Source organism: Sardina pilchardus, chromosome 16, assembly GCF_963854185.1.
Source record: "Sardina pilchardus chromosome 16, fSarPil1.1, whole genome shotgun sequence".
In the NCBI taxonomy this organism is placed as follows: domain Eukaryota; kingdom Metazoa; phylum Chordata; class Actinopteri; order Clupeiformes; family Clupeidae; genus Sardina; species Sardina pilchardus.
The window spans coordinates 32,225,564-32,243,063 of NC_085009.1; the positions used below are offsets into that span (position 1 = coordinate 32,225,564).

Genomic DNA, 17,500 nt, shown 5'->3' on the forward strand with positions numbered 1-17,500 from the left:
GGTGTAGCTGGTTAGGCCACCAGATGAACACACTGGTGTGACCATCTGAGTAAGCTGGTCATGCTGGTGTGACCAGCCTGTTGTGTGGGATACAGCTGGTGTAAGATGGTTATGCCGGTGACCAGTTTGCCAAGCTTGACATTGTGGGTGTACAATGGTCATGCTGGAATGCTAGAATGACCAACATAAGCTGTCATGGCCGGTAAAAACCAGCAATGCAGACCAGCAACACCAACTGAAATGACCAGCTTGAGGTGGTACGACAAGCAAAACCAGCTGAATTACCATCATAAACTGGGTAAACCAGCTGAAGGTATGTGGGTTTTGCTGGTCTAGCTGGTCAACCATCATAGAGTGGTCAAACAAGCTGGTCAATCAGCAAACCACCTTCAGCTGGTCAGGCTGTTCTATTCAGCAGACCTGCGTAAGATCTTGGTCCTTTTGTCTACTGTTGACCTGCGTAAGATCTTGGTCCTTTTGTCTACTGTTGACCTGCGTAAGATCTTGGTCCTTTTATTTAGGCGAGGGGGGGGAGGTACAGTGCAGGTGTGTTGGGGGGTACAGTACAGGTACAGTACAGGTGAGTTGGGGGTACAGTACAGGTGAGTTGGGGGGTACAGTACAGGTGAGTTGGGGGTACAGTACAGGTGAGTTGGGGGGTACAGTACAGGTGAGTTGGGGGTACAGAACAGGTGAGTTGGGGGGTAGAGTACAGGTGAGTTGGGGGTACAGAACAGGTGAGTTGGGGGGTAGAGTACAGGTGTGTTGGGGGGGTACAATACAGGTGTGTTGGGGGGTACAGAACAGGTGAGTTGGGGGTACAGAACAGGTGAGTTGGGGGGTAGAGTACAGGTGTGTTGGGGGGTAGAGTACAGGTGTGTTGGGGGTAGAGTACAGGTGTGTTGGGGGGTAGAGTACAGGTGTGTTGGGGGGTAGAGTACAGGTGTGTTGGGGGGTAGAGTACAGGTGTGTTGGGGGTAGAGTACAGGTGTGTTGGGGGGTAGAGTACAGGTGTGTTGGGGGTACAGAACAGGTGTGTTGGGGGTAAAGTACAGGTGTGTTGGGGGGGTACAAGGCAGGTGTGTTGGGGGGGTACAGTACAGGTGAGTTGGGGGTACAGAACAGGTGAGTTGGGGGGTACAGTACAGGTGAGTTGGGAGGTACAGTAGTGTTGGGGGGGTAGAGTACAGGTGTGTTGGGGGGGTAGAGTACAGGTGCATTGGGGGGGGTAGAGTACAGGTGTGTTGGGGGGTAGAGTACAGGTGTGTTGGGGGGTAGAGTACAGGTGTGTTGGGGGGTAGAGTACAGGTGCGTTGGAGAGAAGTACCTTTTGCCATGTGAAGGACCAGACAGGTCAACACTGAGGTTCTGGGAGTGCCTGAAGTAACAGCTTGGCGATTGTCGCAGTGTGTGTATGTGTGTGTATGTGTGTGTATGTGTGTGTGTGTGTGTGTGTGTGTGTGTGTGTGTGTGTGTGTGTGTGTGTGTGTGTGTGTGCCAATGTGAAGGTCGTTGATTCGCTGCTCGCTGCTTGGCTTGGAGGGTAATATGTGGGTCACAAGCCAACAGGCCTGGAATGCATCAGCCTCAAGCAGAACATGTGTAACGTCACACACAACTACAACACCTGTACACACACACACACACACACACACACACACACACACACACACATACAACTAGAACACCTGTGGACACACACACACACACACACACACACACACACACACACGCTAACAGAACTAGAACACCTGTACACACAAACACTGTAGCAGGCAGCTCACTGCTCTGGGTTAGTGGGTGCTTCACCTCACTGTGTGCTGTGTGTGTTCACGGATTAGGATAAATGTAGTGACCAAACAGGAAAAAAACAATGAAGTTGATCAGTAGAACTACTAGGCCTATTCTGACATCTTATTATCAGGTGTGAGCATGCAATGGGCATTGTAGTGGGGGTGGGGGCGGGCGGTAATTAACCAGTTTAGTAAATTCCACACAATATGGCAAAGCACAGCGTTCACTTTCTGTGCTCAAGAAAACTCTGTTTTTTTTTTTTTAAGATATTTTTTTGGGCTTTTATGCCTTTAATAAGATAGGACAGTGTAGGGTGACAGGAAACGAGTGGGAGAGAGAGTAGGGTGGGATCCGGAAAGGACCACGGGGCGGGAATCGAACCCGGGTCGCCGGCGTGCGGTGCAGGTGCCCCAGCCAGTCGCGCCACGACTGGGCCAGAATACTCTGTTTAAGCGCTTTCTTTGTACATTTGGCCCTCAATATTTAACACTTACGATGTAACACAACATTTAACACTTCACATTTAACACTCACCATTTAGCATTCCACACTCCTCATGTAACACTTTATATTTGACATTTCAGACTAAACATTTAACAACTAACATTTCAGAGTAAACATTTAACACGTAACATTTCACACTAAACAGTTAACACTCAGCATTTAAGTCATACACACTCACACTAACCTTATTTCACATTTAACAGGATTAATACATCTATAACAGCACCATTAAAATGTAGATTCATTTGTGCGTAAAGGTTGCCTTCATCCCCCCCTGAGTTTGAGTTGGGTGGGGCATGCATAGAAGAAGCTTGTGTGTGTGTGTGTGTGTGTGTGTGTGTGTGTGAGAGTGTTTCTGTGGAATGCGTGTCGTGTCACGTCATGTCATGTCTCTGCACCGTGTCTGCTCCCACTGGGTGATTTGTGAGCAGCTCAGTTGTAGCTCTGCTATTAATACACACACACACACACACACACACACACACACACACACACACACACATTTCATGCCCATGAACGAAGCTGCTGAGTGAAATCACCTTTAATATCTCTTCTTCCCTACTGTATTTCTTCCTGTCTCTTTCTCTTTCTTCGTCTTACTCCTGTTCACCCCTCCCTCCCTACTCCTACCCCCCCCTACTACTGCCCCCCTCTACTCCTGCCCCCACTCTCTACTTCAACCCCCCCACTCTCTACCCCTAACCCCCCCACTCTCTACCCCTAACTACCCACTCTCTACTCCTGCCCCCCACCACTCTCTACTCCTACCCCCCACTCTCTACTCCTGCCCCCCACCCCTCTCTACTCCTACCCCTAACTACCCACTCTCTACTCCTGCCCCCCACCACTCTCTACTCCTACCCCCCACTCTCTACTCCTGCCCCCAACTGTCTTTCCCTACCCCCCTACCCCCCACCACTCTCTACCCCCCCACTCTCTACCCCCCTACATCCCCCTCACTTCCTCCTTCTCTCTGTTTCCTCTTCTCTCCCTCCAACCCCCCCTCCTCCTTCCCCCCCACTCTCTACTCCCCCTCCATCCCTCCCTCCATCCTTCCCCCCCCACTCTCTACTCCTTCTCTCCCTCCAACCCCCCCTCCTCATTGTCCCCCCCACTCTCTACTCCTTCTACCCCCCCCCACTCTCTCTCCCCCCCCCCCCCCCCAGGGCTGAGGCGTAGTGAGAGCCAGTCGGAGAAGCAGGTGAAGGAGGCCAAGTCCCGCTGCAAGCGCATCGCCCTGCTGCTGACCGCCGCCCAGCCGCACCCCAGTCGCCCCGGCAACCGGGGGCTGTTGATGTTCAAGAGGCACCGCCAGCGCGCCCGCAAGTACACGCTCGTCAGCTACGGCACCGCCGACCAGGAGGCTGACCTCTACTACCACCACGACCACAGCGAGGACGAGGACGAGGACGAGGAAGACGACGAGGACGACGAGGAAGACGACGCAGACGAGCACCACACCGTCCACTTCACCGTCTTGACCACCAGCAGCAGCGGCGGCGGTGGCGGAGGGGAGTGTGTGCTGGAGCGCTGCTCGTTCGCACATGTGCAGAGGAGCATCAGCGTAGAGGCAGCAGCAGCAGCAGCAGCGGCGGCCGCGGCGCCCGTGGTGAGGCTCGGACGAGACGCCAAGCTGCTCGAGATCGAGCGCAAGCTTCGGGAGGATCACCGCAGCGGCGGAGACGCCGAGATGGACCAGCTCTCGGACACGAGGGGCAAGGGGGCGCTGATGTTCGCCCAGCGGCGCCAGCGCATGGACGAGATCGTGGCGGAGCACGAGGACATGCGGCAGAAGGGCCTGCCCGTCGAGAGCAAGCAGGAAGCCGAGAAACACCTGGCCTACCAGCAGCAGGTGGAGGAGAAACACCTGGCCTACCAACAGCAGGTGGAGGAGAAACACCTGGCCTACCAACAGCAGGTGGAGGAGCACACTTACCTGCAGCAGCAGGAGAGCCAGAACTACATGGACGTCAATCTCCACCACCAGCAGCAGCAGCATCAGCAGCAGCAGCAGCAGCAGTACCAGCAGTACCAGCAAGAGCAGCAGGAGCAGCAGTACTACCAGCAGCAGCAGTACTACCAGCAGCAGCAACAGTATCAGCAGCAGCAGCAGCAGTACGAGCTCCAGCAGCAGCAGTACGAGCTCCAGCAGCAGCAGCAGCATCAGCAGCATCAGCATCAGTACCAGCAGCATCAGCAGCTGCAGCAGCAGCAGCATCAGTACCACGAGCAGCAGCAGTACGCGCAGCACATGAACGGCAGCATCCAGGGCAGCGACAGCCAGTCCTCCGTGGCCAACCGCAGTGCCCGGCCATTCGTGGCGAGCCAGGAGCATGCTGGGTATTCGACGGCGAGCCAGGAGCATGCTGGGTACTCGACGGTGGGGCAGGGGGAGCAGATCGCCTCTCGCGACGAGCGCATCTCCGTACCCGCCATCAAGACGGGCATCCTGCAGGACACACGGCGCCGGACCACGCAGGGGAAACCCATGTTCACCTTCAAGGAGAAGCCCAAGGTCGCTATTATTTAAACAATTTAAATATTGTTTTTTTCATCTTGCTATATTTTTCTTTTTTATTTGTCGGACCTCGTTTCCTTGCTATTGTAAAACCTAAAGTTCTGCAGTGTTTAAATAAAGTAATCTTATCATATCTTATCATATCTTATAGGGGTGGGAATTGTCAAAAATGATTACTATTGCGATATTTGGGCCACAATACGATATTATTGTGATTCTTAACATATTGCGATACAACAAGTATGCACGTATTGCGATTCGATTCGGCGATATATTGCTATTCATGTCTCCCATATTATTACAAAAAAAGGAAAATAACTAGGTTCAACACACATGTCAAGGTCCCTACTAATCGCTTTTTGTTGAAAACCGAAATACACCCACACTTTCGATGCGAAAGAAGACGGAGCGTTGTTTATTGTGAAGCTATTTTTATTTCAAATTGCCATTGAATTCACAAAAAAAAGCCACAAGTGCCAACCACTATATATCGTGTCATATCTTATCGTATCGTATCTTATCTAATCTTAAAATTAATTGTATCGTATCATATCGTGTCTTATCTTATCTCTTATCTTGTCTTACCCTATCTTTTCATATCGTATCGTATTTTACCTAATCTTAATATTATTGTATCGTGTCGTGTCTTGTCGTAGCTTATCTAATCTCAATATTATCGTATCATATCGTATGTAATCTAAATCATACCATGTCATATCGTATCATATCATATCTTATCTTTTCTCATCTAATCATAATATTATCGTATCGTATTGTATCTAATCTTAATCATATCATGTCATATCGTATCGTATCTAAATCATACCATGTCATTTCGTATCGTATCATATCTTATCTTTTCTCATCTAATCTTAATATTATCGTATCGTATCGTATCGTATCTTATCTAATCTTAATCATATCATATCATATCATATCATATCATATCGTATCATATCTTATCTAATCTTAATCATATCATATCGTATCGTATGGTATCGTATGGTATCGTATCGTATGGTATCGTATGGTATCGTATGGTATCGTATGGTATCGTATCGTATCTTAATCATAACATGTCAAATCATATCTTATCGTATCATATCGTATCGTATCGTATTGTATCTAAATGATATCATGTCATATATCATATCGTATCTTATCTTATCTTATCTTTTCTCATCTTCAGGTGTCACCCAACCCTGAGCTGCTCAACCTGCTGAATCGCGGTGACCGCCGGCCGGGTTTCGACTCTGGGCCCGAGGAGGATTACCTGAGCCTGGGCGCTGAGGCCTGTAACTTCCTGCAGGCTCCGCGCGTGAAGCAGAAGGTCCCTCCGCCCGTGGCCCCCAAGCCCCACATCAACCCCAACTCCCCGCCCTGGTCCCCGCAGCCCGACCCAAACCTGCCCCAGCAGGAGATGCCCCTGCACGCCGAGCCTGCAGACGGCGCCCCCGGCCCGGGCATGGAGCCCACCGCCCACCATGACGGCATGATGCCCCCACCCCAGCCCCCCTCCCCAGAGGAGCAGCAGGCCACAGCAGCAGAGTGGACTCAGCCGGAACCGCAAGTCCAGCCGGGTCCGCAGCCGGAACCCTGGGAAGAGAGCCAGCAGAACCCCCCTCCCACCAGCAGCACCCCCCAGGCTGTGGCCCCCCCAGAGCCCCCCACCGATGCCTGGGCCCCCACTCAGGCACCTCAGCAGCCACCCGTGAGCGGGTGGGGTCCTGCCGAAGCCTCGGCCCAGGCCCCCGTCCAGCCGCAGGCCCCCTGGGCAGCCCAAGCTCCGCTGCAGGCCCCCGAGGTGCCCTCCCAGATGCCTGCTCAGACACAGGCCCAGCCAGCCTGGGTGTCCCAGCCCCAGGCGCCCCCAGCACAGCCTCAGGCGCCCATGCAGAGCCCTCCGCAGGCACAGCCCCCGTGGGTGACCCCGGCGCCCCCCCAGCCCACTCCTGCCACCACCTGGGCACCGAACCCCACCCCGTCCCCCCCCGCCCAGCCCACCTGGACCCAGCCCCAGCCCCAGCCTCCTCCCCAGCAGCAGGCCCAGGCCCAGTGGGCCGCTCCCCAGAACCAGAACCAGAACCAGCCGCACCCGCCCTGGGCCCAGCCACCACCCCCCCAGCAGCAGGGCAACGCCCCCCAGCAGCCCCCCTGGGTCACCCCCGCTCAGGTGCCCCCCCAGGCTGCAGCAGCAGCAGGCGGCTGGCCCCCGTCCCAGAGCCCCCCCGAGGCCCAGCCCCCCTGGACCCAGCAGCAGCAGCAGCCGCAGACCCCGCCTCAGCCAGCAGGGGGCGCTCCGTGGGCCCAGCAGCAGCAGCCGCAGCCGCAGAGCCCCATGCAGGGTCCCCAGCCCCCCTGGGCCCAGCCGGCCCCCGCACTCCCTCCGGCCCCCCCTCCGGCCCCCGCACCCCCCCAGCAGATGCAGCAGATGCAGCAGAGCCCTCAGCCACACATGGCCGCCTGGCAGGCGCCCCCCCCAGCACAGAACCAGCCGCAACCACCCTGGGCCCAGCAACCCCCCCAGCAACCCCCCCAGCACCCCCCCCAGCCAGCCCTGCAGCAGCACCAGCAGCAGCAGCAGCCTCCAGTTGCCCCGTGGGGGCAGGATCAGAGCCAGGTACAGTCCGCCTGGGCGCCCCCCCCCCACACACAACCGCCGCCGGCCCCCACCTCCCAGTGGAGCCCCCCAGCACCCGCACCCGCACCCACTCACAACTGGGCACCCCAAAATCACCAGCACCCCCAGCAGCCACATCAGGGCCCCCCCGCAACACCCCCCACCGAGAACCACGAGCCCCTCCCCCAGCAGCAGCAGCAGCAGCAGCCCGTCAGGCAGTGGGGGCAAGCGCAGATCCAGGCCACCCCCCCTTCCCCCCCTTCCCCCCCGCAGAGGATGAGTTCCTACCGCCTGCCCCCGCTTCCCCCCCCGCCCCCCCCCCGCGAAGAGAGCCCTCCCCCTCCCCCTCACGCTGGCATGGGCTCCGCCTTCGAGATGCCCGCTCTGCGTGGCAAGGGCGCCGAGCTGTTCGCCAAGCGGCAGACGCGCATGGAGAAGTACGTGGTGGACTCGGCCACCGTGGAGGCCCACAGGCCGGCGCGCCCACCTTCCCCGAGCTCCGCGCCGCCCCCTGTGGAGGTGGAGTGGAAGTACTCGCCCAACGTGCGCGCGCCGCCGCCCAAAGCCTACAACCCGCTGCTGTCGCCCATGTACCCGCCTGGCGCCATCAAGCAGCCGCCCCCTTCCTCCGGCCCCACCCCCAAGGGTGGCAAGGCTGGCAAGGGTGGCAAGGATGGCAAGGAGAAGCAGAAGCCGGCGCCCAAACCGCTGCACGTGCTGGACGTGATGAAGCACCAGCCCTACCAGCTGGACGCCTCGCTGTTCACCTACGGCCCCGCCGCCGAGGCCTTCGCCGCCAAGCAGAAGGCCAGCGAGGAGGCAGCTGCGGCACAGGCGGCACAGGCGGCAGCAGCACAGGCACAGGCACAGGCACAGGCACAGGCACAGGCACAGCAGCAGTACGAGCAGATGCCCCCGGGGTACGAGCAGATGCCCCCCGGGTACGGCTTCATGCCCCAGCAGCCGTATGGGGCCCCCACCATGCATGACGGGCACTACCCCCCAGCCAATCACGGCGCTTACCAGCAACCTCACATGATGCAGCAGCCCGCCTACCAGCAGCAGCAGCCAGCCTATCAGCAGCAGCCGTACGGGCAGCCGTACGCCCCCATGCCCCCCACGGCGGCCTATCCGCAGTCCCCGCCCGCTGCGCCCGCTGCCCCCTACGCCCCTCACCCGCAGCAGGCTGCCCCCGAGGCCTACCAGCATGCCCACGGCGCCCCCTATGGCTCGACGCCGCCACAGCAGCCTCACGCCCCTGCACACGTGCCCGCTCCCGCCCCCCCGTCACCCGCGTACCAGCCCGCGCCACCCAGCACCTACACCGTGCCCAGCACCTACACCGTCTCCGCCGTGCCCAGCGTGAGCGCCAGGCCGGACTCGCGGGCGGCTGGCAGCGGCGCCGCGGCGGCACCAAAGCCCAAGTTCGCCGCCAAAAAGAGCGCAGCTCAGGTGTGGAAGCCGAGCGCAGGGGACAAGGAATGAGGGGGGGGGGGGGGGGGGGGCACATAGTGTGCACTGCGGAGGGATAGTCTGTACTTCATAGTGTGCACTGCGGAGTGATAGTCTGTACTTCATAGTGTGCACTGCAGAGTAATAAGTGTGCACTGCAGAGGGATAGTCTGTACTTCATAGTGTGCACTGCAGAGGGATAGTCTGTACTTCATAGTGTGCACTGCAGAGAAATAAGTGTGCACTGCAGAGGGATAGTCTGTACTTCATAGTGTGCACTGCGGAGTGATAGTCTGTACTTCATAGTGTGCACTGCAGAGTGATAGTCTGTACTTCATAGTGTGCACTGCAGAGTGATAGTCTCTACTTCATAGTGTGCACTGCAGAGTGATAGTCTCTACTTCATAGTGTGCGCTGCAGAGTGATAGTCTCTACTTCATAGTGTGCGCTGCGGAGTGATAGTCTGTACTTCATAGTGTGCACTGCAGAGTGATAGTCTCTACTTCATAGTGTGCACTGCAGAGTGATAGTCTCTACTTCATAGTGTGCACTGCGGAGTGATAGTCTGTACTTCATAGTGTGCACTGCGGAGTGATAGTCTGTACTTCATAGTGTGCACTGCAGAGTGATAGGAGAGATAGTGAACACTATTAGTTACTGGTTACTGGTGTGGGGCATTAGATAGGAGTGATGGTCTGTACTCAGCAGTTTGCACTGAGAATGAGAGGATAGTATGCAGAGGAGTGATGAAGTGCACTACCTGATCTTGCTGTTGCTCAGGGGCTAGAGGACTCACTCCCTAATCAAGTCCTAGTCTGTTGCTAAGTCAGCAGATTTTATATGTGAGTTATTTGTGAGTTGAGAGAAGTCCGTTCTTACAAACTCACTCCATCTACAAGATGACAATCAGAACTAGCCCAAGTGCTTTAAAGCCAAATTCTAGTTCAGTGAAAATATTTCTGTAGTAGAGCATTATTTTTTATATGTTGAGTATATCGACTGTAATTTGATACCCACTTGATGATAAATTGTACATTGATGATCAGTAAGTGGAGAGTTTTATATTCTTGAAGTGGCGTGGGAGGCAGAGTTAGTCCTGAGGGTGTGATAGGACAGGAACAGCAAAGAAGGGTCACTGAGAGGGACACACAGCGCTGAGAGACGTGAAGGAGTTTGAGAAAGTTTTACAGTAAAGGGGAAGAGGATAAGTTCACATCTAAGAGATATCAGGAGCCTGAGGCGTTGTCAGATTTCCACCTCATTCTTCCAACTGAGAAACTGACAAACCCTGTGTCAAGGGTCTTAGGACACCAACACACACTGTGACATATCACAGATGTAGCACAAAGACAGCTGATATTTATCATTTTTATGCAGACATTGTGAGGTGGGACGAGTGTGTGTGTGACCAGGTCTAGAGAGCAGAGAAGGAGTTTGTGAGGGATGTTTATTGACTCAAATCACGCATTAAAGGGACAAGTTTGTTTGTACAGTCACATCACGCATAGGGACAGGTTCGTTTGTGGGGGATGTTTAGTGACTCAAGTCATGCATAAAGGGACAGATTCGTTTGTACAGTCACCAGTCCATTTCTAATTATGTATGTAGATGACGCGTGTCTACTGTACATGTGTTAATATTGTATGTATGTCTTGCAATTCCTGACCACACAAACTCTCGACTGGGATCATGACGAGGAGAGGGAATCACAAGAGATGAGGCTCATTTCACCAAATTCAATTGCGCGTTGCAGAGCATATGTCTGTAAATGGGTGACATGTTACCTTTTGTAAAAACAGTCCTAGTCAGGAGGGATCCATTGGCATGAATGTGGAAGTTTGTGTCATGGCTGAGGTTTCTGGGTAAGATAACACACCCTGTTTTGGTTCACTGTGTGTGTGAAGCATGAGACGGGGAGAGTGTGTGGGTGTGTGTGTCCACTAGCTCATGTCAAGGGTTAGCCGTACACCATCCAACAGACCCTTACTTTACCACCTTTGTTTTTGTTTTTCTATATTTTGTCACTGTTGATTTTGTGTAATTGTGAAATGCTTTTTGGCAGTCAATGCCAAGGTGATGAAATGTGACTAAGTTCACGGCAGTAGAGTCAGTAGCACTTGCTTGGCCCAAGGGCGGCAGTCACAACTACCTGTTCTCTTAATTTCTTCTTTTCACCTTCTTCCCTTGTGCTTTATTTTTATTTATTTAATCCTTGAGTGTGTTTCTGTTTCTGTTCTGTTTCTGTTTGTTGTTGTGCACTTTTTCTTTTCCTTCTCCCTCTCCTGAGGTTCCCTCCACTGTGCCATTAAAATGATTTCTGTTCTTCAGTTGGTTTCGGTTCCTCTGTGCCTCAGTTACTCTGTTCTGCATGTTCTTCAGTTGGTTTCGGTTCCTCTGTGCCTCAGTTCCTCTGTTCTGCATGTTCTTCAGTTGGTTTCGGTTCCTCTGTGCCTCAGTTCCTCTGTTCTGCATGTTCTTCAGTTGGTTTCGGTTCCTCTGTGCCTCAGTTCCTCTGTTCTGCATGTTCTTCAGTTGGTTTCGGTTCCTCTGTGCCTCAGTTCCTCTGTTCTGCATGTTCTTCAGTTGGTTTCGGTTCCTCTGTGCCTCAGTTACTCTGTTCTGCATGTTCTTCAGTTGGTTTCGGTTCCTCTGTGCCTCAGTTCCTCTGTTCTGCATGTTCTTCAGTTGGTTTCGGTTCCTCTGTGCCTCAGTTACTCTGTTCTGCATGTTCTTCAGTTGGTTTCGGTTCCTCTGTGCCTCAGTTCCTCTGTTCTGCATGTGCTCACATCTCTATGAGTTGCTCTTCTCATCCTCTTTGCTTCTGTTAATCTCTCACTTTTTCTCCATTCTGCAAATCTCTCACTTTTTCTCCATTCTGTAAATCCCTCACTTTTTCTCCATCCTGTTGAACTTGTTCTTCTTGCCGCCCATAGCCCTCTGCTTTAGCTTTGGCCTTTTTAATTACGTTTCCTTGGCTAGTTCGAGAACAAATTGTCTCTTCTCTAAGTAAGTGTTTTTATGTGTTTGTAGTTCATACAATACGTGTTGGCTTTTAGGTGATTCTTCAGTTAGCTTATCACCAATAGAAGCAGTTTTTGCCCAGTAAAACAAATACCCAACTCTCATTCTTTGGTGAGTGGGCAGAGTCAGATAGGCTGCCAATCTAACTAGCGAATGGTAATACTTACACTTGGTGGTCACAGCTGGTCGCATAAGTTGTGTGTTTGTTTGCACAAACACAGCATAGTCACCTCTGATATCTCATGTTAGGCTTAACAAACAGTGATCCTGTGGTTAGCATGCTAGCTAACTGAGTCTCAGTGAGGCTCTGTGATTGACCCGACCACAGTGAACCTGTGGTTAGCATGCTAGCTAACTGAGTCTCAGTGAGGCTCTGTGATTGACCCGACCACAGTGAACCTGTGGTTAGCATGCTAGCTAACTGAGGCTCAGCGAGGCTCTGTGATTGACCCGACTACAGTGACATCCTGACAGCAGCTGCTGATGTGCGCTAGCACAGCTAATTTTAGCGCCTAGCTGCCCACCTATAAAATATAGCACATGCAGTGTTGGGAAGGTTACTTTAGAAATGTAATGTGTTACAGTTACAAGTTACTCTGTTTAAAATGTAATAGTAGTGTAACTATTTGAATTACTTTTTCTGAGTAACGTAACTAATTACTTTTGATTACTTTTTGATTACTTTTCCGATTTTTGAATGATATATATAGTCCCCAAATCCATGCGAAGATTTCGGCCTTGGTCTACAGGCTGCCGAGCAGTTCTGTACAAGCGCACAAGGCAGCAAGGGCATTCAATACATGAATTAGCATCACATTTTTTGTGAAGATAATATAATGATAATCATAACACGTTTACAGGCAGGCATGTAGGCCTACGATGATGGCGCTGTAGACGTGATAGAGCCTATCAGAAGGTCCCGTATCAAACTATGGCTGTGGAGGGAAACAGTTCTTTTTACATACAATATTTTTTGCAAAGTTTTGCTGACAATATTGATATGTAATTCAAATTGTAATTTTGAAAAATTTCAAAAGTACCTGTAATTGAATTACATTTTTTTCTACAGTAACTGTAATATATTACTGTTACATTTATTTTGTAATTAAATTACGTAACTCAATTACATGTAATGCGTTACTCCCCAACACTGAGCACATGCCACGGAGAGGATTCTAACCTACTTATGGCTGACCTCAGAGTATCACCATAAAATCCGAAAGAACTTCTAGAACAAAGGTAAGAACTCCAGAACCTGTGAAGAACTCTTCTCTCCCAGTAATGACTTTTGGAGTATGGGACTCTTCCTGCCTGAGTCAGGCGTGGTGGCGATAAGACCTATCTTTGGGGTTAGGCCCGCGGTCGCTCGGCAACCCAGGGGACAGTCGGCGGGCATGCTGGGGAGGAGGCTGTGGCAGGACGTGGAGAGAGTGTGTGTGTGTGTGTGTGTGTGTGTGTGTGTGGCAGGACGTGGCTAAATTTGGAGAAATGTGATCTGGCATCCCATGACCTGAGGAGAGCATGCAGCTCTGGCCCCCTTACACACCTGTTCCTTAAAGAGGACAGATTTAACCCCCTCATACACACACGCACACACACACACACACACACACACACTCCTCCCCAAGACAGATCCCAAGCTGCAGTCTGAGAAGAGAGGGCTGCTGCTGCCCCACCACGTCACTCCTCAAGGTGGCACACACACACACACACACACACACACACACACACACACACACACACACACACACACACACACACACACACACACACACCTCTATGACGTAGGGCTTCAACTATTCAGTGAGGGTTTGACTTGTTTATTTCTGGACTTGTCTGTATGAGTGGTCTGCCTTTATTTGACAGGGTTTGTCCATCTGTATTTGCATTAGTAGATCAGGCTGCTCCTCTTCTAATTCCCAAGAGGTCAGACATCAAAGTAGGATAGAAATGTCCAGGATGAGTATTACTACTGTTACTATGACTACAACTATACTACTATTACCAGAGAGAGTTGAAGCCGAGCGAGAAGAGCACATGTTGGACATCCCCCTTTATGCCGTACGTGTATGAGTAAGCCCTCACTGCACTAATGTTAATAGAGACTTGGAACGGATATGGAAAACGATAACATTATATCATTATTATTCATTGAAGCTGCCAGTTACCTATGTTCCCTGGGTCCTATGTTCCCCTCTTTGTATGGGACTGGGGAACATAGGACCCTTTTTTGAAATTCACAAATTCCTTTTCCCAAAAGGGGTCCTATGTTCCCCGGTATGTATTGCAACCGGGGAATATAGGAGCCTTTTGGCGGAAAACGGGGAACATAGGGATGACCCTGCCCGTTACTATCCGGTTGCTAGTGAGCAAGCTAGCAAAGAAGTGTTATTACTGACATTAGTTATAGTGGATGTCTTAAACTCAAGTCAGCTTGCAGTATATTAAGTTTAAGCAAAGTCGCTTAACTGTTAGCCACTAGTTACCACATACTGTAGCTATATTGCCATAGCATAGCTGCTGCCAAACACCTTTAAGCTGGCTAGCTAGCTCGGTTCACAGAGTAATTTACTTATAAATGCCACATCCAAAAGAGTGATTTAGTGTCATTCAAGATTATAGATAGTAATACTGCACACTCAATTATGTTGACCAGTTCTTATTGCTTGATAAGAGAAAAGGTTTATTTAGGTGACACTTACTGATGCAGACAGGAACTGCCATGGTTTGTTCCCATGGAAACAAATTGCTTTGCTCAATCTTGTTATTAATCAAGGATCTTTGATAGTACTGTCCTACTAAATAGAGTTGTTAGGGTGGGGTTTGGGGTGGGCCATTCTCACCCTAATTAGGATTAGTATGGGCGAGGGTAGTGTGATGGTTTGGATTAGTTTGGGTTACACTGCTGGATAGTGTGTGTATCCCTCATTGTGATTAGGTCGTTATTCTGTTTTACGTCTGTACCTCCCAGGATGGCTCTATAACTTTACTCTTCACCTAAACCCATTTCCTCTGCCTGAAACTGACACCGACAAAGGTGATTTTGTCAGAAAGTTTCTGCGTCTATATTTAAGTCCAGCCGGTGATGCACACAGACGGATATAGGAGCACTGACACTGAGATGGCCACAGGAACATCATCGCCAGTGAGTCCCCCAAACCAGTGAGTCAGCTCCTGCCCCGTCGCTTAGCAGCTCCCAGAGTGCATTGCACCACACTGCCCAGTGACCTTTGCCCTGTGACCCGGTGCGGTGCGTCTCCGTGGCAAAGCAGCGCTGGCGTCATGGTAACGTGGCCCTGCAGTACGAGGTCACTCTCATATTTTTAGCACAGAGGCCAGAGATGAGCGATGAACACACACACACACACACACACACACACACACACACACGTAGAGGCCACAGATGAGCGATGTCCATGTTGGAGTCACACTAATCTGGGTGGGAGGCTTCAGACAGCGTACGCACAGGCACAGCAAACATCTGTCTCTATCACACACACACACACACACACACACACTTACTGCTCTTAAAGCCCAAGCCATCTGGGCCGCTCTGAATGTCCACCATAGCATTACCCGTGTGTGTGTGTGTGTGTGTGACATTTTATTCAGACCAGTTGCATGTGTCTACATTAGTTGTGACATTACATCACCTCACAGATATTGTTCTGGGAAGTATTTGATATTCTCAGTTGTATTTATGTAAGATCAGAATCCTCCTACTTTTATTACCGTATTATTTAAAAGTGCATCAGCTTGGAGTTGAACATGTTATTACCGTATTATTTAAAAGTGCATCAGGTTGGAGTTGAACATTTTATTACCGTATTATTTAAAAGTGCATCAGGTTGGAGTTGAACGTGTTATTACCGTATTATTTAAAAGTGCATCAGGTTGGAGTTGAACATGTTATTACCGTATTATTTAAAAGTGCATCAGGTTGGATTGGAGTTGAACATGTTATTACCGTATTATTTAAAGTGCATCAGGTTGGAGTTGAACATTTCCGAGAGCAGTTTGAAGTATTCAGAAGGTGAATGTGTAGCGCTTGAGTGTGAGGGGGGGAGCTATTGAACGTGTGTGTGTGTGTGTGTGTGTGTGAGGGGGAGAGCTATTGAACGTATGTGTGTGTGTGTGTGGGGGGGGGTGCTATTGAACGTGTGTGAGTGTGTGTGTGTGTGTGTGTGTGTGTTACAGTAATGTTTCCCACCTCTGCGCCCTGCTGGCTGCCCATGGTGCTGGGCTTCAGATGCACATCCACTCCTCAACCAGTAGAGGGCAGCAAAAGCTTATAGTTCATGACTGGATTCCCTACATGCTGACATGCAGGCCAGCAGAAACACACACACACCCAAACAAATACATTTTACACACACACACACACACACACACACACACAAACACACACACACACACACACACACACACACACACACACACACACACACACACAGCCACCTGTTACACATATGCACACATTTACAAACACACACACACACACACACACACACACACACACATACACACACAATATCACCTTCCCCAACTGTTGAATCTCCATTCATCTGAACCTGTGTGTGTGTGTGTGTGTGTGTGAGAGAGAGAGAGAGAGTGTGTGTGAGTTTGTGTGTTTCTCTGGCTGAGCCCAGTTTAAGAGTGTGTTTATGTGTGTGTGTGAGTGTGTGTGTGTTTGCAGAGTAGGATGGAGGTTGTATAGCGTACACACACACACACACACACACACACACACACACACACACACACACACAGAACAGGTTACCTCACAGTGAGGAAACTGTCATGTCTGTTCTGTGTCATTGTTGCAGTTGTGTAGTGAGTAAATCTAAATAATGAACCAGAAGGACTAGTGTAATGTAATCCCTACAGAACTAGTGTAGTGTAGTGTAATCCCTACAGAACTAGTGTAGTGTAATGTAATCCCTACAGAACTAGTGTAGTGTAATCCCTACAGACCTAGTGTAGTGTAGTATAATCCCTACAGAACTAGTGTAGTGTAGTGTAATCCCTACAGAACTAGTGTAGTGTAATCCCTACAGACCTAGTGTAGTGTAGTCTAATCCCTACAGAACTAGTGTAGTGTAGTGTAATCCCTACATAACTAGTGTAGTGTAATCCCTGCAGAACTAGTGTAGTGTAATCCCTACAGATCTAGTGTAGTGTAATCCCTGCAGAACTAGTGTAGTGTAGTCTAATCCCTACAGAACTATTGTAGTGTAATCCCTACAGAACTAGTGTAGTATTGTGTAATCCCTACAGAACTAGTGTAGTGTAGTCTAATCCCTACAGAACTAGTGTAGTGTAGTGTAATCCCTACAGATCTAGTGTAGTGTAATCCCTACAGACCTAGTGTAGTGTAGTGTAGTCTAATCCCTACAGAACTAGTGTAGTGTAGTCTAATCCCTATAGAACTAGTGTAGTGTAGTGTAATCCCTACATAACTAGTGTAGTGTAATCCCTATATCAGTAGCCTGTCCACTCCAACACTGTTTTTCTCTTTCCTCCACCCCTCACTCCATCTCTCTCTCTCTCTCTCTCTCTCTCTCTCTCTCTGTATTGCAGGTGGTAAGCAG

At 50.8% G+C, this 17,500-nt stretch overlaps 2 protein-coding genes across 2 annotated transcripts in view; both read left to right on the forward strand.

Annotated features, from left to right (window-relative positions):
- LOC134059657 (synaptopodin-2) overlaps positions 1–8,934 on the forward strand; it is a 39,493-nt gene extending 30,559 nt beyond the window's left edge. Inside the window, exons 4-6 of the mRNA XM_062516100.1 lie at positions 3,465–4,813; positions 6,006–7,325; positions 7,557–8,934. Of these exons, the coding sequence (XP_062372084.1) occupies positions 3,465–4,813; positions 6,006–7,325; positions 7,557–8,921 (4,034 nt within the window). The 3' untranslated portion in view covers positions 8,922–8,934. The remainder of the gene's footprint in view (positions 1–3,464; positions 4,814–6,005; positions 7,326–7,556) is intronic.
- Positions 8,935–14,244: 5,310 nt separating this feature from the next.
- The window catches only part of LOC134059658 (synaptopodin-2), a 6,490-nt gene continuing 3,234 nt past the window's right edge, over positions 14,245–17,500 (forward strand). Inside the window, exons 1-2 of the mRNA XM_062516101.1 lie at positions 14,245–14,274; positions 17,373–17,500. The exon at positions 17,373–17,500 is cut by the window's right edge and continues 3,234 nt beyond it. Of these exons, the coding sequence (XP_062372085.1) occupies positions 14,245–14,274; positions 17,373–17,500 (158 nt within the window). The remainder of the gene's footprint in view (positions 14,275–17,372) is intronic.